The sequence below is a fragment of the Mesoplodon densirostris genome, chromosome 5 (genome assembly GCF_025265405.1).
Source record: "Mesoplodon densirostris isolate mMesDen1 chromosome 5, mMesDen1 primary haplotype, whole genome shotgun sequence".
NCBI classification, from domain to species: domain Eukaryota; kingdom Metazoa; phylum Chordata; class Mammalia; order Artiodactyla; family Ziphiidae; genus Mesoplodon; species Mesoplodon densirostris.
Genome location: NC_082665.1, coordinates 25,779,310 through 25,802,716, shown reverse-complemented (window position 1 = coordinate 25,802,716; position 23,407 = coordinate 25,779,310). Strand labels below are relative to the sequence as shown.

The 23,407-nt window shown below is 38.0% G+C and overlaps 1 protein-coding gene across 1 annotated transcript in view; it reads right to left on the bottom strand.

Annotated features, from left to right (window-relative positions):
• TMPRSS15 (transmembrane serine protease 15) overlaps window positions 1-23,407 on the bottom strand; it is a 146,495-nt gene that overhangs the window by 11,563 nt on the left and 111,525 nt on the right. Inside the window, exons 19-21 of the mRNA XM_060099785.1 lie at window positions 22,094-22,189; window positions 18,170-18,219; window positions 17,271-17,445 (exon numbers count right to left, since the gene is read on the bottom strand). Coding sequence (XP_059955768.1) covers window positions 17,271-17,445; window positions 18,170-18,219; window positions 22,094-22,189 — 321 coding nt within the window. The remainder of the gene's footprint in view (window positions 1-17,270; window positions 17,446-18,169; window positions 18,220-22,093; window positions 22,190-23,407) is intronic.

The following is a 23,407-nucleotide window of genomic DNA, read 5'->3' as shown; positions in this document are numbered from 1 at the left end:
TGTTTGTTTGTTTTTATTACTGCATGTGTGCATGTTTCTTTGTGTGATTCTGTCTATTTAGGTTTGCTTTACCATTTGTCCTTGAGTTCTGTCTGTTTGTTGTTGTTGTTGTTGTGTTTTGTTTCTTTCTTTCTTTTTATGACTGTGTGTGTGTATGTTTCTTTGTGTGACTTCGTCTGTTTAGTTTTGCTTTTACCATTTGTTTTGAGGTTCTGTCTGTTTGTTTTTTTGTTCTTCTTTTCCTTCTGAGCCATGCAGCTGGCAGGGTCTTGGTGCTCCGGCCTACTGTCAGGCCTGAGCCTCTGAGGTGGGAGAACTGAGGCCAGGATATTGGACCAAAAGAGACCACCCAGCTCCACATAATATTAATCAGTGAGAGCTCTCCCAGAGATCTCCATCTCAGCACTAAAACCCAGCTCCACCCAACAGCCAGCAAAATCCAGTGCTGGACGCCCTATGACAAACAACTAATAAGAGAAGAACACAACCCTACCCATTAGCGGAGAAGCTGCCTAATGTCATACTAAGTCCACAGACACCCCAAAACACACCACCGGACATGGCCCTGCCCAACAGAAGGACAAAATCCAGCCCCAACTCCCAGAACACAGGCATGAGTCCCTCTCCACCAGGAAACCTACACAAGACACTGAACCAACCTCATCCATAGTGGGCAGACACCAAAAATAACAGGAACTACAAACCTGCCACCTGTGAAAAGTAGATCCCAAACACAGTAAACAAAATGAAAACACAGAGATATATGCAGCAGATGAAGGAGCAAGGTAAAAACCCTCCAGATGAAAAAAGTGAAGAGGAAATAGACAGTCTACCTGAAAAAGAATGCAGACTAATGATAGGAAAGATGATCCAAATCTTGGAAAAAATACAAGAAACATTTAACAAAGACTTAGAAGAAATAAAGAGCAAACAATGATGAACAACACAATAAATGAAATTAAAAATACTCTAGAAGGAATCAATAGCAGAATAACTCATGCAAAAGAACGGGTAAGTGACCTGGAAGATAGAATATTGGAAATAACTGCCACAGAGCAGAATAAAGAAAAAAGAATGAAAAGAATTAAGGACAGTCTCAGAGACACACCAACCTTTGAATTATAGGGGTCCCAGAAGGAGAAGAGAGAGAGAAAGGACCTGAGAAAATATTTGAAGAGATTATCAAGCCTTGGTAAATTTAGGAAAATTGAAAATGTATCAAGTGTCTTTTCTGACTACAACACTATGAGACTAGATATCAATTACAGGAAAAAATTGTAAAAAATACAAACACATGGAGGCTAAACAATATGTGACTAAATAACTAAGAGATCACTGAAGAAATAAAAGAGGAAATCAAAAAATACCTAGAAACAAATGACAGTGAAAACACAACTACCCCAAACCTATGGGATGCAACAAAAGCAGTTCTAAGAAGGAAGTTTATAGCAATACAATCTTACCTCAAGAAACAAGAAAAATCTCAAATAAAAAAACTAACCTTATCCCCAAAGCAATTAGAGAGAGAACAAAAAGCCCCCCAAATTTAGCAGAAGGGAAGAAATTATAAAGATCAGATCAGAAATAAATGAAAAAGAAATGAAGGAAACAATAGCAAACATCCATAAAAACAAAAGCTGGTTCTTTGAGAACATAAACAAAATTGATAAACCATTAGCCAGACTCATTAAAAAAAAAAAGGGAGAAGACTCAAATCAACAGAATTAGAACAAAAAAGGAGAAGTAACAACTGACACTACAGAAATACAAAGGATTATGAGAGATTACTACAAGCAACTATATGTCAATAAAATGGACAACCTGAAAGAAATGGACAAATTCTTAAGTACAACCTTCTAAGACTGAACCAGGAAGAAATATAAAATATAAATAGACCATTCACAAGCACTGAGATTGAAACTGTGATGAAAAATCTTCCAACAAACAAAAACCCAGGATCTGATGGCTTCACAGGCGAATTCTATCAAAAATTTAGAGAAGAGCTAACACCTATCCTTCTCAAACTCTTCCAAAATATAGAAGAGGGAAGAACACTCCCAAACTCATTCTATGAGGCCACCAACACCTTGACACCAAAACCAGACAAAGATGTCACAAAAAAAGAAAACTACAGACTAATATCACCAATGAACATAGATGCAAAAATCATCAACAAAATACTAGCAAACAGAGTCAAACATCACATTAAAAAGATCATACACCATGATCAAGTGGAGTTTATCCCAGGAATGCAAGGATTCTTCAATATATGCAAGGCCATATATGACAAACCCACAGCCAACATCATTCTCAATTGTGAAAAACTGAAACCATTTCCACTAAGATCAGGAACAAGACAAGGTTGCCCACTCTCACCACTATTATTCAACATAGTTTTGGAAGTTTTAGCCATGACAATCATAGAAGAAAAATAAATAAAAGGAATCCAAATCGGAAAAGAAGAAGTAAACCTGTCACTGTTTGCAGATGACATGATACTATACATAGAGAATCCTAAAGATGTTACCAGAAAACTACAAGAGCTAATCAATGAATTAGTTAAAGTAGCAGGATACAAAACTAATGCACAGAAATCCCTTACATTCCTATACTCTAATAATGAACAATCTGAAAGAGAAATTAAGGAAACACTCCCATTTACCACTGCAACAAAAATAATAAAATACCTAGGAATAAACCTACTTAAGGAGACAAAGAAGCTGTATGCAGAAAACTATAAGACATTGATGAAAGAAATTAAAGACAATACAAACAGATGGAGAGATATACCACGTTCTTGGATTAGAAGAATCAACATTGTGAAAATAACTATACTACCCAAAGCAATCTACAGATTCAATTCAATCCCTATCAAACTACCAATGGCAGTTTTCACAGAACTAGAACAAAAAAATTCACAATTTGCATGGAGACCACAAATAGCCAAAGCAATCTTGAGAACAAAAAATATGCAGGAGGAATCAGTCTCTCTGACTTCAGAATATACTACAAAGCTACAGTAATCAAAACAGTATGGTACTGGCACAAAAACGGAAATATAGATCAATGGAACAGGATGGAAAGCCTAGAGAAAAACCCACGCCCATATGGTCAACTTATCTTTGATAAAGGAGGCAAGAATATACAATGGAGAAAAGACAGCCTCTTCAATAAGTGATGTGGGTAAACTGGACAGCTACACATAAAAGAATTAAATTAGAACACTTCCTAACATCATACCCCAAAATAAACTCAAAATGGATTAAAGACCTATATGTAAGTCCAGACACTATAAAACTCTTAGAGGAAAACAGAGGCAGAACACTCTATGACATAAATCACAGCAAGATCCTTTTTGACCCACTTCCAAGAGAAACAGAGACAAAAACAAGAATAAACAAATGGGAGCTAATGAAACTTAAAAGTTTTTTCACAGCAAAGGAAACCATAAATAAGATGAAAAAAACAACCCTCAGAATGGGAGAAAATATTTGCAAATGAAGCAACTGACAAAGGATTAATCTCCAAAATATACAAGCAGCTCATGCAGCTCAATATCAAAAAAAGAAACAACCCAATCCAAAAAGGGGCAGAAGACCTAAATAGACATTTCTCTAAAGTAGATATACAGATTGCCAACAAACATATGAAAGGATGCTCAACTTCACTAATCATTAGAGAAATGCAACTCAAAACCACAATGAGGTATCACCTCACACCAGTCAGACTGACCATCATCAAAAATTCTACAAACAGTAAGTGCCAGAGAGGGTGTGGAGCAAAGGGAACACTCTTGCACTGTTGGTGGGAAAGTAAATTGATACAGCCACTATGGAGATCAGTATGGAGGTTCCTTAAAAAACTAAAAATAAAACTACCATATGACCCAGCAATCCCACTACTGGGCATATACCCTGAGAAAACCATAATTGAAAAAGAGACATGTACCACAGTGTTCATTGCAACACTATTTACAATAGCCAGGACATGGAAGCAACCTAAATGTCTATTGACAGATGAATGGATAAAGATGTGGCACATAAGTACAATGGAATATTACTCAGTCATAAAAGGAAACGACATTGAGTTATTTGTGGAGAGGTGGATTGACCTAGATTCTGTCATACAGAGTGAAGTAAATCAGAAAGAGAAAAACAAATCCTGTATGCTAACACATATATATATGGAATCTAAAAAAAAAAAAAACCAAGGTTCTGAAGAACCTGGAGGCAGGACGGAAATAAAGACACAGACATAGAGAATGGAACTGAGGACACAGGGAGGGGGAAGGTAAGCTGGGATGAAGTGGGAGAGTGGCATGGACATATATACACTACCAAATGTAAAATAGATAGCTAGTGGGAAGAAGCCACACAGTACAGGGAGATCAGCTCAGTGCTTTGTGACCTCCTAGAGGGGTGGGATAGGGAAGGTAGGAGGGAGGGAGTCACAAGAGGGAAGAGTTATGGGGATATATGTATATGTATGCTGATTCACTTTGTTATACAACAGAAACTAACACAACATTGTAAAGCAATCATACTTTAATAAAGATGTTTAAAAAAATAGAAAGAAAAGAAAACACTATATAAAAGCTTTCCCCTATCGATTATAAGTTTTCCTGAAATATAGTTTGTTTAGGAAAGCGAGAATAAACTTAATTCTTTCCCTTAATTTCCAACTTTCAAAGTAGAAAACTGGAGCACCAGCACTCCCAGTGGTGACAAATGAGTTGTGTGTATTTTATGGAGGGACAGAGAAAGCCTCTCTGTGTTTGAGCACAACTGATATTTGGTTAAGGTTATTCCATCAATTGTAGACACATTCTTTAAATGCTCAGAGTGGCATGTTTGGGGCCTGTAGGCTCTCTTCGACCTGGGTCTGGGGGCTTCTGCCATACTCCACCAGTCTGGGAAAGCTTCCTCCCCTTCCAGCTGTGCCTTTGAATGGGGGATTGGATATGGAAATCTGGCACTGGGGTGCTCACTGTTCCTGGGATGTCTTTGTATGTAAGCTTTATAGTCTATACTGGTATGAAATACACATTCAAAATAAAATAAAGTCATGATGCTAAAATAAATAAATAAATAAACAAATAAACAAACAAATAAACAAATAAATAAATAAAATAAAATGGTAGGGCAGAGACTTTATGTGGGACGGTCTGATTTTAGAGGCTTCCCTTGCACCAGGATACTGGGGAGCCTCATGTAGCTATGGGCAGGTTCTGTGGGAGAGACTGAGAACATGAGGAGCAGGTTGGGAGGCAGGAGAGGGAGACATTCCCGCTGCCGTTGTTTACCTGGGCTCAGGTAGGGGAGGATGTCTCTGCTCCTAGTGATTGGTGGCAGCTCCTTAACTCTCCAGGTGCTGGGCCAGGAGGGCATTATGTGCTGCAGAGGCCCTGTTTGATTATCAAAGTTCTTCTCACTTTCCCTTTTCCAGGTCAGAGGAATCAGTACTTTGGCCAAGTTGGACATAATGATAATTTCAGATGCTCTGACAGCACCCACTTCCACTGTCCTTTGGGACTCCCCTGCCCACTTTGACCTGTTCAGGAAGAAGGGGTAGGGTGAAATCTCCTCCCCGCTGTCCCGTCTCTGAGCTTCTTTCTCTGAGGACAAAGACTTGAGAATACAGAAGTCATAGCCAATGGTACTTAAATTTTACGAAGCAACTGAGAAATTTGCTAAAAATTCAGATTCCTAGTTTCTAGCTCTGGAGATTCTAATTTGGAAAGTTGGCATGGGACCCAAGAATCCATACTTTGTAATCACTGTTGGGATACTGAGCAATATAAAATCCTTCTAGCTTTTCCATTCATCCAAAACCAAGAAATGGGGGAAGAAAGCCTTCCGAGAAATCATTGCAGGTGAAGAAAAGGGACTTAATTATATTTCAAAATATTCTTGTTTCAAAGCATCTACATTCCAAAAAAGCAAGGAGAAGCTATAAGACAGAAGGCAGGTGGGGATAGGAACAGGACATAATCCCATTGGATAGGCAGACCCCAATTCAGCTGAGGCTAAAGATGGCAGAAATAGCTGACCTTTAGGTAGAGAAAATTGGCTGAATTTCTGCTACATTTCAACTTTGCCTGTTCTGTCCAGAGTGTTTTTCTCAGAAGCAAGGGAAAGAAAGGTACAGTTTGATAGGAAACAGAAAGACATGTTCCTGACTTCTGTAACCTCAAAGCCTAGCATATTCCTTGTCACACAGTAGATGCTCCATAGATGTTGCACCGGATGGGATGAACTAGCGCTGCACCACTCTATGTTGCTCTGTGCTGGGTTGTAAATAACTTCACTACTCTGAGTATAAGACTGTCCATTTGTACATGGAATTTTCATTGTGGTGGGAAGTAAATGTGGTAAGATAATTATGATAGAGCAACATAATATGCTAAAAGAAAAAAAAATCAATGGGACCCGATACTATAAATTGAAATATTTTTATATTCTATCATTACTAATGGTGGCATAAAACAACCTCAGCAAGTTTGCTTACCACCAATCCCAATCTTTACCCACAGCACAGAGCTTCTGGTCTCTATTAACCATTCTCCAATGAATGGGAAAGGATCCCTGAGAGAATAGCCAACTCCTTTTTTTAAAGGCAAGTAAAAATTAGAATGCCACTGAAATGTGGTGGTATTGTCAGAGAGCAAGAAAATTTTCAAGAATATCAGAGGTAATTTTTAAAGAATAAAGGAGCCACATTAAATGGGATAACACTAGCTAGCTTCAACAATTTGGGCATCATATAATAATCATAATAATTATCCTAGTTAATAACATACACTGTTAATGAAGGCCCATGAGTCCATAAAGAAACTCAAAAGCAAAAAAGCAAAGTGTGTAAAAGGCAGTTGTATTGTGAAAGGAGGGTGGACAGGGAGGATGTGTTCAATTATTAGTCTTTATTTTGAGTAGGGACAAGATTGTCATACATGTGAGTATTTTTATTTCATTAAATAGAAGCATGTTTTTAAAATAAAGGTATGCATTTATTTGTTTAAGTGTAATAAAAGAGAAGTGAGTACAGGGAACCAGGAGTAAGCCAAATAATCCTCAGCATTATTTGACATGGTGGATTATTTCTAGAAATTTAAGGAATCACCTTTGAGCTCCTTTCTTCACTTGACTCCCTGCCAGGACTATCCACACACTTGTGATTGTCCTTTCATTTCACTCTTTGATTTTCCTTAGTTTTTCTTTCCCAGCTCTTTTCTTCTCAAAAATCTAAATATTTAGAATACTCTACAATTCTGCCTTCCACCTTCTCTTCTTCATTAACAGTAATTCCATAGATGATCTCATCTAATGCCATGACTTTAAATACCAGAAATATGCTGAAAACTTCCAAGTTTGTGTTTTAATTCTTGACTTCTCCTCTGAACTTTAGATTCGCGTACCTATGTGTCAATTGGCCAGTAAATACCACTTGGACTCTGGTAGGAAGTCTCAGATTTAATATATAGAAATCAGAACTTTTATTCCCTTTCTAGTCCTGTTTCTTCCCATTTTCCTCATCTCAATAAATGATATCAACACTCATCCTGTTGCTCAGACCCAAATCTTTGGTTCTTCTCCTTATCTATCTGTGATCACTAGCGAGTTTAGATAGCTCTAAGCATCTGAACTTACTAATGAGATCCAGACATTTGTCCAGCTTCCTCAGCCATAATCTTAGGGCCACCATTGTTTCTTTTTAACTGGTCCCCCCAATTTTATCCTTGCTCCTCTCAGCAGTCTAATCACCACACAGATGCCTAATTAGATAATGTCACTCTTCTGCCTTCTAAATTGTCTCACTTTCCATTTACCATGGCCAACTGAATCCTCACCAGGGCTTAGGATCTGGTCTTGCCTACATCTCCAATCTTGTTCCTACCCCACTGCCAGTCACTTCCTGATCAACTGTGGTAGTTGGGCTTCTCAAGGTTTCTGGTTTCCTGCCCTAGACTATAATATAAGCGTTATTAGGGCAAAGACTTTGTTAGACCGTAGAGCACTATTATCTCCAAAACTTAGAACAATGCTTGGCACAAGATAAGTGCTCAATGACTGAGTAGATATATGAAAAACAAGAAGCAATCCAGGAGCCAGAAAAATTGAGCACAACCAGTGGTCACACATAACAGCCAGGTAAAGAGAGGGGAGTTGTAAATAAAGCCATATCAGCACAATTAGTTACATGAAATAAATAAGGAAAAAGAGGGCACAGTAATGTGATCCAAGATGATGAATTAGTTCTCAAAGTAGAACTAGCTTCAGAGATCTGATGCTGGAACTTCTAGGAAATAAAACTTCTGGGTAGACTAATAATTATAATAAGATACCTGCTAACAAGAAGTGTGTTATTAAAAATAGTGTTAACAGAATAATGTCAAGGAAATGGGTTATATAATATGGGCCATGGGTGACTTGAAGAATGCATAATTTTAAGGAGATGATACCAGGTTGCAAATTGGTAAAACCTATGAGAAAGGCAAAAATTAAAAGGTTCTAGTGGAGCAGTAAGAAATTTTTAATTATCAAAAATATGAATAGCAGGGCTTCCCTGGTGGTGCAGTGTTTGAGAATCTGCCTGCTAATGCAGGGGACACGGGTTCGAGCCCTGGTCTGGGAAGATCCCACATGCCGTGGAGCAACAAAGCCCGTGAGCCACAACTACTGAGCCTGTGCATCTGGAGCCTGTGCTCCACAACGGGAGAGGCCGTGACAGTGAGAGGCCCGTGCACCGCGATGAAGAGTGGCCTCCTCTCTCCACAACTGGAGAAAGCCCTCGCACAGAAACGAAGACCCAACACAGCCAAAAATAAATAAATAAATTTATATATATATAAAAAATATGAATAGCAACTCAAGCTTGAAATTCATTGGAAAATGAGTCAAGAACTATGCTATAACCAAAAACCAATAAGTCACTAATCTAATCTTGAAATCTCTACTCGCCTAGGAAAATGTTCTTCCTTTTTTGATCTGTAAAAATTACTATAATCTTGAAAAAGTATTATAGTATTTCTGCAACCTGAAGAAGACAATTTATTGTTAGCTGATCTCCTAAAGCCATAAAAATAGGTAGATAAATAGAGAAATTAACTAAACCCATGATGTTTATTTTTTAGAGTAGGTTTAAGTAGAAATGAAATAATTTTTAAAATATTATATTTGGGTAGATTCTGTATCCTAGACCTATTTAGTATGTTTGAGGCATTAAAAAGAATCCAAATTTTAAATTGTAATTTCACTATCAGTTAATTAGGTGATGCTATTTTATAGTCAATACTGATTAGAAAGTTGGTTTTCAGAGTTTTATTAGTGCAGTTAAATTAATTTAGCACTAAATAGAGTATAAATAGTAGTCTGTATTTCTTGCCATACCCCCGAACGCCTCATTATGAAATCATCTACTTCAGAAATGTTAACATCTATTTCAAGAAATCATTTTAATAAGAAATGAGGTAATCCATATGGTGCATTTGGTCTTCTCTGAAGAGCAAGTTAAAGAATGGAAGATTGGCAAGAGGCTTCTCTATGGGTAATTTCATCATTGATATATGTCTATTCAATAGATGTGATCCAGACTGGAAATCTATAAATGACCAGCCCACCCACCATGGAGACTGAATAGTGGTCCCTTCTGGGGTCCACTTCAGGGATGGTGATGACTGGGAAGGGGTATGAGAGGAATTTCCAGGTGATAGAAATGTTTTATGTCTTGATAGGAGTGTGGGTTATAGAGGCTGATGCATTTTCAAAACTCATCAAGTTAGATACTTAAGATTATGCATTTTTTTGCTATATATCAGTGGGAAAGAATGAAAAGAAGCATTAAACTCCAGTTGGTAGGTTTGCTTTACACAGTGGTATGGGTTCACAATTTTCAAACTACTTTTCCATTCTAAGCTTGAGCAAATCCATAGATATTTTGTGGACAGCACAAATAAGATAAGAGCTACAAATATAGAAGGAAAAAAGACTAGGATGTACCCTATGGTATATTATTTGAATTAGAACTATCCTTATGAGTTCATATTTGTATGTACAGAGCTATGTCCATTGATAGGGTCTAGAATGGCTGCTCTAGAGGGAGAAGATAAATTCTAAAATTCAGCATGTATTTTGTCATATCAAAAAAAGAATTCGACATGGTTGATGTTAGTTCTAAGGTTTAGTTACAGTTAGCATCAAAATAGATCTGACTTGAGAAGTAAGGAAACATTTTTATGCTAATTCAGAGCAACGTGCTTACACATGAATTTCAAAGGGCACAGCTTTTTTTTTTTTTAATTTTTATTTTTTTTTATTTTACAAATTTAATCAGTTATACATATACATATGTTCCCATATCCCCTCCCTTTTGCGTCTCCCTCCCACCCTCCCTATCCCACCCCTCCAGGCGGTCACAAAGAACCGAGCTGATCTCCCTGTGCTATGCGGCTGCTTCCCACTAGCTATCTACCTTACATATGGTAGTGTATATATGTCCATGCCGCTCTTTCACTTTGTCACAGCTTACCCTTCCCCCTCCCCATATCCTCAAGTCCATGCTCTAGTAGGTCTGTGTCTTTATTCCTGTCTTACCCCTATGTTCTTGATGACATTTTTTTCTTAAATTCCATATATATGTGTCAGCATACAGTATTTGTCTTTCTCTTTCTGACTTACTTCACTCTGTATGACAGACTCTAGGTCCATCCACCTCATTACAAATAGCTCAATTTCATTTCTTTTTATGGCTGAGTAATATTCCATTGTATATATGTGCCACATCTTCTTTATCCATTCATCCGATGATGGACACTTAGGTTGTTTCCATCTCTGGGCTATTGTAAATAGGGCTGCTATGAACATTTTGGTACATGTCTCTTTTTGAATTATGGTTTTCTCAGGGTATATGCCCAGTAGTGGGATTGCTGGGTCATATGGTAGTTCTATTTGTAGTTTTTTAAGGAACCTCCATACTGTTCTCCATAGTGGCTGTACCAATTCACATTCCCACCAGCAGTGCAAGAGTGTTCCCTTTTTTCCACACCCTCTCCAGCATTTATTGTTTCTAGATTTTTTGATGATGGCCATTCTGACTGGTGTGAGATGATATCTCATTGTAGTTTTGATTTGCATTTCTCTAATGAGTAAAGATGTTGAGCATCCTTTCATGTGTTTGTTGGCTGTCTGTATATCTTCTGTGGAGAAATGTCTATTTAGGTCTTCTGCCCATTTTTGGATTGGGTTGTTTGTTTTTTTGCTATTGAGCTGCATGAGCTGCTTATAAATTTTGGAGATTAATCCTTTGTCAGTTGCTTCATTTGCAAATATTTTCTCCCATTCTGAGGGTTGTCTTTTCGTCTTGTTTATGGTTTCCTTTGCTGTGCAAAAGCTTTGAAGTTTCATTAGGTCCCATGTGTTTATTTTTGTCTTTATTTCCATTTCTCTAGGAGGTGGGTCAAAAAGGATCTTGCTGTGATTTATGTCATAGAGTGTTCTGCCTATGTTTTCCTCTAGGAGTTTGATAGTGTCTGGCCTTACATTTAGGTCTTTAATCCATTTTGAGCTAATTTTTGTGTATGGTGTTAGGGAGTGATCTAATCTCATACTTTTACATGTCCCTGTCCAGTTTTCCCAGCACCACTTATTGAAGAGACTGTCCTTTCTCCACTGTACATTCCTGCCTCCTTTATCAAAGATAAGGTGACCATATGTCCGTGGGTTTATCTCTGGGCTTTCTATCCTGTTCCATTGATCTATCTTTCTGTTTTTGTGCCAGTACCATACTGTCTTGATTACTGTAGCTTTGTAGTATAGTCTGAAGTCAGGGAGCCTGATTCCTCCAGCTCCATTTTTCATTCTCAAGATTGCTTTGGCTATTCGGGGTCTTTTGTGTTTCCATACAAATTGTGAAATTTTTTGTTCTAGTTCTGTGAAAAATGCCATTGGTAGTTTGATAGGGATTGCATTGAATCTGTAGATTGCTTTGGGTAGTAGAGTCATTTTCACAATGTTGATTCTTCCAATCCAAGAACATGGTACATCTCTCCATCTATTTGTATCATCTTTAATTTCTTTCATCAGTGTCTTATAATTTTCTGCATACAGGTCTTTTGTCTCCTTAGGTAGGTTTATTCCTAGATATTTTATTCTTTTTGTTGCAATGGTAAATGGGAGTGTTTCCTTGATTTCACTTTCAGATTTTTCATCATTAGTATATAGGAATGCCAGAGATTTCTGTGCATTAATTTTGTATCCTGCTACTTTACCAAATTCATTGATTAGCTCTAGTAGTTTTCTGGTAGCATCTTTAGGATTCTCTATGTATAGTATCATGTCATCTGCAAACAGTGACAGCTTTACTTCTTCTTTTCCCATTTGGATTCCATTTATTTCCTTTTCTTCTCTGATTGCTGTGGCTAAAACTTCCAAAACTATGTTGAATAAGAGTGGTGAGAGTGGGCAACCTTGTCTTGTTCCTGATCTTAGTGGAAATGGTTTCAGTTTTCCACCATTGAGGACGATGCTGGCTGTGGGTTTGTCATATATGGCCTTTATTATGTTGAGGAAAGTTCCCTCTATGCCTACTTTCTGCAGGGTTTTTATCATAAATGGGTGTTGAATTTTGTCAAAAGCTTTCTCTGCATCTATTGAGATGATCATATGGTTTTTCTCCTTCAGTTTGTTAATATGGTGTATCACATTGATTGATTTGCGTATATTGAAGAATCCTTGCATTCCTGGAATAAACCCCACTTGATCATGGTGTATGATCCTTTTAATGTGCTGTTGGATTCTGTTTGCTAGTATTTTGTTGAGGATTTTTGCATCTATGTTCATCAGTGATATTGGCCTGTAGTTTTCTTTCTTTGTGACATCCTTGTCTGGTTTTGGTATCAAGGTGAATGAGTTTGGGAGTGTTCCTCCCTCTGCTATATTTTGGAAGAGTTTGAGAAGGATAGGTGTTAGCTCTTCTCTAAATGCTTGATAGAATTCGCCTGTGAAGCCATCTGGTCCTGGGCTTTTGTTTGTTGGAAGATTTTTAATCACAGTTTCAATTTCAGTGCTTGTGATTGGTCTGTTCATATTTTCTATTTCTTCCTGATTCAGTCTTGGCAGGTTGTGCATTTCTAAGAATTGGTCCATTTCTTCCAGGTTGTCCATTTTATTGGCATAGAGTTGCTTGTAGTAATCTCTCATGATCTTTTGTATTTCTGCAGTGTCAGTTGTTACTTCTCCTTTTTCATTTCTAATTCTATTGATTTGAGTCTTCTCCCTTTTTTTCTTGATGAGTCTGGCTAATGGTTTATCAATTTTGTTTATCTTCTCAAAGAACCAGCTTTTACTTTTATTGATCTTTGCTATCGTTTCCTTCATTTCTTTTTCATTTATTTCTGATCTGATTTTTATGATTTCTTTCCTTCTGCTAACTTTGGGATGTTTTTGTTCTTCTTTCTCTAATTGCTTTAGGTGCAAGGTTAGGTTGTTTATTCGAGATATTTCCTGTTTCTTAAGGTGGGATTGTATTGCCATAAACTTCCCTCTTAGAACTGCTTTTGCTGCATCCCATAGGTTTTGGGTCGTCGTGTCTCCATTGTCATTTGTTTCTAGGTATTTTTTAATTTCCTCTTTGATTTCTTCAGTGATCACTTCGTTATTAAGTAGTGTATTGTTTAGCCTCCATGTGTTTGTATGTTTTACAGCTCTTTTCCTGTAATTGATATCTAGTCTCATAGCATTGTGGTCGGAAAAGATACTTGATACAATTTCAATTTTCTTAAATTTACCAAGGCTTGATTTGTGACCCAAGATATGATCTATCCTGGAGAATGTTCCATGAGCACTTGAGAAAAATGTGTATTCTGTTGTTTTTGGATGGAATGTCCTATAAATATCAATTAAGTCCATCTTGTTTAATGTATCATTTAAAGCTTGTGTTTCCTTATTTATTTTCATTTTGGATGACCTGTCCATTGGTGAAAGTGGGGTGTTAAAGTCCCCTACTATGATTGTGTTACTGTCGATTTCTCCTTTTATGGCTGTTAATATTTCCCTTATGTATTGAGGTGCTCCTATGTTTGGTGCATAAATATTTACAACTGTTATATCTTCTTCTTGGATTGATCCCTTGATCATTATGTAGTGTCCTTCTTTGTCTCTTCTAGTAGTCTTTATTTTAAAGTCTATTTTGTCTGATATGAGAATTGCTACTCCAGCTTTCTTTTGGTTTCCATTTGCATGGAATATCTTTTTCCATCCCTACTTTCAGTCTGTATGTATCTCTAGGTCTGAAGTGGGTCTCTTGTAGACAGCATATATATGGGTCTTGTTTTTGTATCCATTCAGCCAGTCTGTGTCTTTTGGTGGGAGCATTTAGTCCATTTACATTTAAGGTAATTATTGATATGTATGTTCCTATTCCCATTTTCTTAATTGTTTTGGGTTCGTTATTGTAGTTATTTTCCTTCTGTTGTGTTTCTTGCCTAGAGAAGTTCCTTTAGCATTTGTTGTAAAGCTGGTTTGGTGGTGCTGAACTCTCTCAGCTTTTGCTTGTCTGTAAAGGTTTTAATTTCTCCATCAAATCTGAATGAGATCCTTGCTGGGTAGAGTAATCTTGGTTGCAGGTTTTTCTCCTTCATCACTTTAAGTATGTCCTGCCACTCCCTTCTGGCTTGTAGAGTTTCTGCTGAGAGATCAGCTGTTATCCTGATGGGGATTCCCTTGTGTGTTATTTGTTGTTTTTGCCTTGCTGCTTTTAATATGATTTCTTTGTGTTTAATTTTTGACAGTTTGATTAATATGTGTCTTGGTGTATTTCTCCTTGGATTTATTCTGTATGGGACTCTCTGTGCCTCCTGGACTTGATTAACTATTTCCTTTCCCATATTAGGGAAGTTTTCAACTATAATCTCTTCAAATATTTTCTCAGTCCCTTTCTTTTTCTCTTCTTCTTCTGGAACCCCTATAATTCGAATGTTGGTGCGTTTAATGTTGTCCCAGAGGTCTCTGAGACTGTCCTCTGTTCTTTTCATTCTTTTTTCTTTATTTTGCTCTGCAGCAGTTATTTCCACTATTTTATCTTCCACCTCACTTATCCGTTCTTCTGCCTCAGTTATTCTGCTATTGATCCCATCTAGAGTATTTTTTATTTCATTTATTGTGTTTTTAATCGATGCTTGATTCGTCTTTAGTTCTTCTAGGTCCTTGTTAACTGTTTCTTGCATTTTGTCTATTCTATTTCCAAGATTTTGGATCATCTTTACCATCATTATTCTGAATTCTTTTTCAGATAGACTGCCTATTACCTCTTCATTTGTTAGGTCTGGTGGGTTTTTATCTTGCTCCTTCTCCTGCTGTGTGTTTTTCTGTCTTCTCATTTTGCTTATGTTACTGTGTTTGGGGTCTCCTCTTTGCAGGCTGCAGGTTCGTAGTTCCCGTTGTTTTTGGTGTCTGTCCCCAGTGGCTAAGGTTGGTTTAGTGGGTTGTGTAGGCTTCTTGGTGGAGGGGACTACTGCCTGTGTTCTGGTGGATGAGGCTGGATCTTGTCTTTCTGGTGGGCAGGTCCACGTCTGGTGGTGTGTTTTGGGGTGTTTGCGGACTTTTTATGATTTGAGGCAGCCTCTCTGCTAATGGGTGGTGTTGTGTTCCTGTCTTGCTAGTTGTTTGGCATAGGGTGTCCAGCACTGTAGCTTGCTGGTCGTTGAGTGAAGCTGGGTGCTGGTGTTGAGATGGAGATCTCTGGAAGATTTTCGCCGTTTGATATTATGTGGAGCTGGGAGGTCTCTTGTGGACCAGTGTCCTGAAGTTGGCTCTCCCACCTCAGAGGCACAGCACTGACTCCTGGCTCCTCAATTTGGGATGATTTGTTGTCTATTCATGTATTCCACAGATGCAGGGTACATGAAGTTGATTGTGGAGCTTTAATCCGCTGCTTCTGAGGCTGCTGGGAGAGGTTTCCCTTTCTCTTCTTTGTTCTCACAGCTCCTGGGTCTCAGCTTTGGATTTGGCCCCGCCTCTGCGTGTAGGTCGCCGGAGGGCGTCTGTTCTTCGCTCAGACAGGACAGGGTTAAAGGAGCAGCCTCTTCGGGGACTCTGGCTCACTCAGGCCGGGCGGGAGGGAGGGGCACGGAGTGCGGGGCGAGCCTGCAGCGGCAGAGGTCGGCGTGACGTTGCACCAGCCCGAGGCGCGCCGTGCGTTCTCTCAGGGAAGCCGCCCCTGGATCCCGGGACCCCGGCAGTGGCAGGCTGCACAGGCTCCCGGAAGGGCGGTGTGGACAGTGACCTGCGCTCGCACACAGGCTTCTTGGCGGCGGCAGCAGCAGCCCCAGCGTCCCACGCCCGTCTCTGGGCTCCGCGCTTTCAGCCGCGACTCGCGCCCGTCTCTGGAGCTCCTTTACGCGGCGCTCTTAATCCCCTCTCCTCGCGCACCAGGAAACCAAGAGGGAAGAAAAAGTCTCCTGCCTCTTCGGCAGCTCCAGAGTTTTCCCGGACTCCCTCCCGGCTAGCTGTGGCACATTAGCCCCCTTCAGGCTGAGTTCTCGCCGCCAGTCCCAGTCCTCTCCCTGCGCTCTGACCGAAGCCCGAGCCTCAGCTCCAGCGCCGCCCGCCCTGGCGGGGGAGCAGACAAGCCTCTCGGGCTGGTGAGTGCCGCTCGGCACCGATCCTCTGTGCGGGAATCTCTCTGCTTTGCCCTACCCAGGTATGTGGGGAGTTTCTTGCCTTTTGGGAGGTCTGGGGTCTTCTGCCAGCGTTCAGTAGATGTTCTGTAGGAGTTGTTGCACGTGTAGCTGTATTTCTGGTGTATCTGTGGGGAGGAAGGTGATCTCCGCGTCTTACTCTTCCGCCATCTTACCCGGAAGTCGGCACACCTTTTAATTTGTAACTTGAAGGCTATCTATACATGCTTTTTTTGACATTGACACTTTGCTGACAATAAATATTGTCCTAATTGGCTGATAACCAGCACAATTTATATAGTGAAAACTAATTTTATACCTTAAAAAATGCTTACCTTGTAAATAGGTGGAAATTTCAATTTTTATGTATGTATGAACCATAATACTTGATCCAAGGGTCTAATGAAGAGTAAATTTTAATTATACTTTCTCTATTTTTATACATGATTTTAATGGGAAAATGATTGGAAAGTTTATAATGTTATAAACAGCAGGAACATTTCCCTGCTGGGAGGGTTTGGGGAGGCTGCCTGAAATGGGATGCACAGTGTCTGCTGGGGTCACCTCGTTGGGGAGGGGCCAGCTGTGATATCACACTCACCCATACACACAGTGGGCGGCCGACACCAGCCAGTCTCTGCTGACCAGAGAAGCCCCACAGAGCAGCTGGTCGTTATAATACAGAGCAACGATCCAAGGCCAGGCTCCTTCTCGGGAATTGCTTCCTCCAACGATCTTTGGGCTAATTTCTTGAGCCACCAGTTTTTTTCCACATGCTATTAAGATAATTGAAGAAAGAGCTTCTAGTTAATTTTGGTGGATTTCCTCTGGTCATGAAAATTGAGTGGATCACTGCAAAATAACTTTAGGTGACATAATGACTCTAAACAGAATGATTGTGATGACTGAATAGGAAACACTGATGCCACTGCTTCTGCCACCGTCTTCAGTAAAACCAAAAGACAGTCTTCATAATGTATGGAGATTCCTTACTGATGTGCTGCAATTGACACTCCCTGTAGATCACAACAACAGGCTGAGAAGACTCAAGTTTCAAAGTGACATACAGGGTGATATTGGAGAAAACTGTACGCAGGCATGTTGACAGTTTTCATTGTTGCCATTGGAGTAAATCTCAGGAGCTTGAATGATGGAGGTATTATTACACAGAGAAGCTCAGGATGGTGTAATTTCAAGGCTCCACTACAGTACTCCCATAAGTATTAAGTGTACATTTTTAAAATTTTCACATAGCACGGGGAAATTTAAAATTGACTCATAAAAAATAATCTTTTTCAAGATTTCAAAGGACATGGAAATTTGTGAAGTATAATACCTTACTTCTTAAATGCCTTTTTAAAATTCTGCCACCTCTGTCTGTGTTATCTACTATTAATGAAATTTTGTGCACATCCTTTTGGGTGTATCAATAAATTAAGAAAAATAAACAGAATTTTAAACTGAAGGCTTGAAGGAGAACAGGAGGAAATATTTACTTACATTTATGGTTACATTGTAACAGAATCAGTGAATCCTCTAAGCACTCTTTACTGTAATAGAAGAACAACTGTATTTCAAAAATGGTGCACACAAAATTTAAAGCAAAACATAGTGTAAGTTGTCCTATTTTTTCTCTTTAGTAAAATGGACTTTTAAATGTGTCATACATAAAATGCACAGCAGAAAATCCTCAAAGTCAAATAAAGCTGAGTTCGTATCTTTAACTCTACTGCTTACTCCTCATGTGATTTTGGATAAGTTGCTCAATATCCCCAAGACTCAGTTTTAACATCCATAAAACAGGGGCAATAGTACTTTATTGGAGTTTTGTGAGATGTAAATAAATATTTGCAATGGAATTATTATTGTGCGTTACACACAATGAATACTTGATGAACGGTAGCTACTGTTAATTTCTGTGAACCAACCTTGGATTTCACCGTTCTGTAATACAGAATATGCTTCAGTATTGCTAGCGAGACAACTATTCAGGGCCCCAAACTGTGTGTGAGTCTGTTTACTTTATTCAGGGAATTCAAGGATGAATGAATCATGAGTCCTGCTTTCAAGGGAAGCAGACATGTAAATATAAAATAAAGGGCAGGCATAAATAATTAAAAACTCAGTACCCATTTAAATATTTGGATACCAACTTTTTTCAAATTCAAGAATTCTAAAGAAAAATTAAAACAAAGAAAAAATTTTAAATGTGTTATACTTACTAACCACTAGAGATCAGTATAACACAAGGAATTAAAGTACTTGCCCACACCTTTCCCTGATGGCAGCTACTGTCGCTGTCGTTTGCATTAAAACACACACATACACACATATAATTTTAACGGTTTCTATTTACATATTTAACAACACCTATTGTGCATGTTTTTTTCGGTGCTTGAAATTTTAGGGAAGAACAAGTCAAAAAACACAAAACATGACCCAAGATGCATATGAGATCATTAAGTACAATAAAACAATTCAGTGTGTCTGGAACATACATGATAAGGATTACTTGACATTACATGCATTCATGTTGTCTGACAAATCCCCGAGAGCAGACATAGCCAATTGAAATATAAGTAACTATGCATTTTATTAATAAGCAATGTGCATGTAAGTATATCTATCTAGATATAGATGTATCAATATGCATTCATAATTACCCAAAGAACAAGTCTCAGTTAACACTTCTTCTGTTATCCACCCATGGTTAGGAGAGAAGTCATTTTTAGGATGTGCCCCAGCATACTGTCAAGTTTCATTCAAACTTTCTACATCTACAGTATCCATCAATGAAAACTCATATTCAAAATGGTTCATCATTTTTAGCTGTTAAACAAGTTTAAGACTCTGTGGTCTGTAAAAAATGGATGAATTTCTTTTCAGCAAGCACAGAAAAGTTTTTGGTTAACTTAATGGTTACCAGCGAATTAAACTGAGCTTAACACCTCATTCTTCAAGTGTTTTGGTTAATCAAAATTTTCATACACAAACACACATGTAGGGTCTCAGTATACAGCAGTAAGTTGCTTCACCTCTGGTCAGAGTGAGCAGTGAGTACATTTGTCCAGGTACGTTATAGAGATTAGAGAAAAATAGAATAACTTTCCTGGCCTTTGGTCCTGGAGTCAGAATTAGGTCAGCCCTCTGTATGGGAAAAAAGTCAGTGCCATGATCCTGTGTCTTGCTTTCAGCCCAGTGGGACAATATTGGGATACAAATGGATGGGTTTTTATCTACTGTGTTGACAAAATGAACTGATTTCTCTCCCTATATATGCCCAACAAGTGGCCTTTTTTCTTTCTTTTTCCTTTCCAGAACTGTTATTTAAAGTGATATGCTGCCTTGGAGAGTTGAGAGGTAGCAGAGTAGAATGGAAAGTGGAGGACTTTGAAGCCAGATAAACCTGGGTTAGAATCTCATGTTACCTCCAGCTTTGTGAACGAGTCCAAGTCACTTATCAACACCAGGCTTTTCTCCTCATCCTTACAGTGGAGCCATGCTACTTAAGTCAAAGAGACTAGAAAGAACCTCTGTAACATTGCAATGTTTCTGCCACAGCATCTCTCACAGGACAGGCATTCAATAAACCGTTGATAAGCACTCTATATCCTGTACCTAGCACCATGCTTATAACACATTGTCAATCAATATATATTGTCAATTTTTTTTTTTGTTATCTAGGAATACTAGACAAAGAATTGGAGGAAAGGGAAACCTAATACTGGCAGCAGCATGAATTGTACATTTCCAGTTATATCAGGTCAATTGCTGGTACCATGTTGAATGGCCTTCTCTCAGTGGTGGGAAAATAGTAGTCTAGTCATGCATATGCCTCATAATAGGAGAAAAAAATGGGGATCTAAGTCCATCTTCATAGTTGGAAGAATCATTTTCTTTGATATCCTCTTCCTTTCCTAATTTTTTTTATTATGACCACTAGTGAAAGGGTGTTTTCAAAAACACCAGATTTCATGGGGCAATAAATGTATTTCTGCAATACATACATACATACATACATACATACTAAGTGCATATATGTCTGATTTCCTGTCAACCCAGTATAAGGTGGCTAATTAAGGAAGAGACTAAGAACGTTCTGGATTATTGATGTGATGAAAGTTTCAAGTATCTTTGTGTGTAAATGGTGTCTCTTTCAAATAACATGAACATACATGCAATAAAGACATCAATGTATAATGATACTGGCATTTTGTTGATAAGCATGGAATAAACTAGTTCTTATTTTAAATATGCATATAATTAATATAAAATATTCTGTACTTTTTCCTTTTTCTCTAACTGATTCTTAAATGTCTATAAAATATAAATAAGAGACATTCTCAGCATACACACTGTTCAAGATCTATAATGGTAATGCAAATTTAGACATGCTTTATAGAAAGGAAATCTAGTAGGCCACTTTCTCACTTGCAGGTTCTTTGCTTCACCCTCGATGAGGCTAAAAAAATCAGTCAAGGCCCTGCAAATATTCATATAAAATATTCTACTGCAAAGTACTTTGGTACTAAGAATACTCCTTTAACAATCTGTTTTATTGGTTGAGCTCACAGAAATGGCAACTTTTCATGAAGAGCTGAGTAATTATATAATTTCACTTTTCACCATTAAGTGTATTCAACAAAAAACTTCAAGCTAATGCACCAGCAAAGATATCTTAAATCCTTGTCTGTTGTTACAGCTTCTTCTTGAAGTTACTTTCTTCCCATCCAAGCTGGCCTTTAATGGAACTGTAAAATTCAGAAGCCAATTCCAACCGAAGTTATCATTAATTCCCTATCAGCAGAAATGACATAATCTAAGCTAAAGCAGATCTTTGAATACAGGAAGGATGCTGCTTATTAAAACATCAGTAAAAGCTGTAAAAGTGAATCTAATTGTAAAGAGCAAAGGAGAAAATGCAGGCACAACTAAAAGTCTGTACTCTTTCACTTAGTAACCATATTCTATTTGCTAGAGAAAAGAATACCATGATTTTTTTGTCCCTTTCTTCTCTTTTGATGATAACTAATTGTGTCACTCTTTTTAGTCTGATCAACATTGGACCTATTTATTCCAACTCTCACCATTTCTTTCTATGGGGTTTACTTGTTTATAAATCCAAGAGTATGGGTAAAAAGAATGTGGAAGTAAAACTTATTGAATCTCTATCAGTGTGCTCTCTAATTACACTGTAATACTTCATTTGACCCTGTTACTTACCATATGTATATGAGGATTAGGCAATGTTATCAGATAGGATCGATTAGATACTGTTTGAGATTACCTGAATAACAAAAAAATTAAATAACAACTTTCAAGATTATGTGGCATATATGGCGGTATTAAAATCTGACTGACTTCAAAATCCACCTTCTTTCCTGTCCATGTACAACTAGTCAAAGAACACATTTTGAGACCCACCTTGGTGTTAATATTAAACTGCCATTAGATGCTGTGTTTAGTTGTACAAACGGTCCATGTCCAGTAGAAAAGATTGGCGTGGATGAGTTTCCACTCCTAGGGAAAAGCACGCGGACAAAACAAAAACACAAACAAAAAAGTCATAAATGAAACTTCTAGTTATTTAATGCTGTGGATATTGAAATAAATTATGAAATTCCAGGCAAAGAGATTAACATTTTAATATTAAGCTTCAAATGTTTTGATGTCTAAAAGATGGTAAAACTCAGTAGAATTATTCGTAATGACATAAAATGTAATTTTAAATTTTGCATAATACTTCTTGTTCTTGTTTGCCTGCTCACATATGTTATTTAACAGAGTTAAAGTCAGTGCATATGTCATTTGAGCATCTGATTTGTTTCATTCGACTTTTCTATGTTGTCCAACAATTTCTATAATGGTCAATTATAATGACAACTTCAAAGAATTGCTGCAACATAATTTATTAGTCTTTTATTTTCCTGTTGAGTGTAATTCATCTTTTAAAAAAATGCACATTGCCTAAGAACAACATAGAAAAAGAAGACCTCAGTGTTTACCTTTGTTGCTTTGTTCTTGATATTTCATTCAATTCAAAGCCTAACAGCCCTAATTTAAAATCGGAAGCTATGTTTTTGCTCTAAAAGAGGGAGTATGCATCCTGTACCTCCAAGTGTCAAATGGTGAACCAGAATGGGATAAAAAGACACCTCCATGTGACAAAAGACATTAAGTTACTGGTCTTTCTTATCCCTGAAAACCTGTTACAGCCATGCTCTCAACTGTGAACTTTCTCTGAAGATTTCTTTTAATTATCCACTCTTCCCTAGGCTTAACTGGAAACTTTTAGCTTCTCACTTTCTTACCTTTATCTTGCCTTTTATTTATTCCAGATTTTAATCTTCATATAAAAATATGCCTTTAGGCTGGAAACATCTTGATTCCTGCTATCTTCTCTGGGCTGGCAGGGAGATGATGTGGTTCCTATCTTTTGGAGTATATTGAAGGACCCATCCACTCCCTCTTCAAAAGAAGGTCCAGTGTTTTTCCCAGGCTATAGTCAACGCTAACCCTTTTCTGTCTGTGTGCATAGGGGAAGTTTCCAAGGAACACTCATGGCTGTTATGATCAGCAAGAGGAAAAGAATGAAGTAGAGGGTGTTTCTTTTTCTTTCAGGTAAGACAACACCTTAAAGAAACTGAAAGTGTCTGATACCTTTCATTCACTGAACAGAGAACTGGAACAATGGAGCTTGTATATAATGCCCCAGAATTTATCATCTTGCACTTTCAT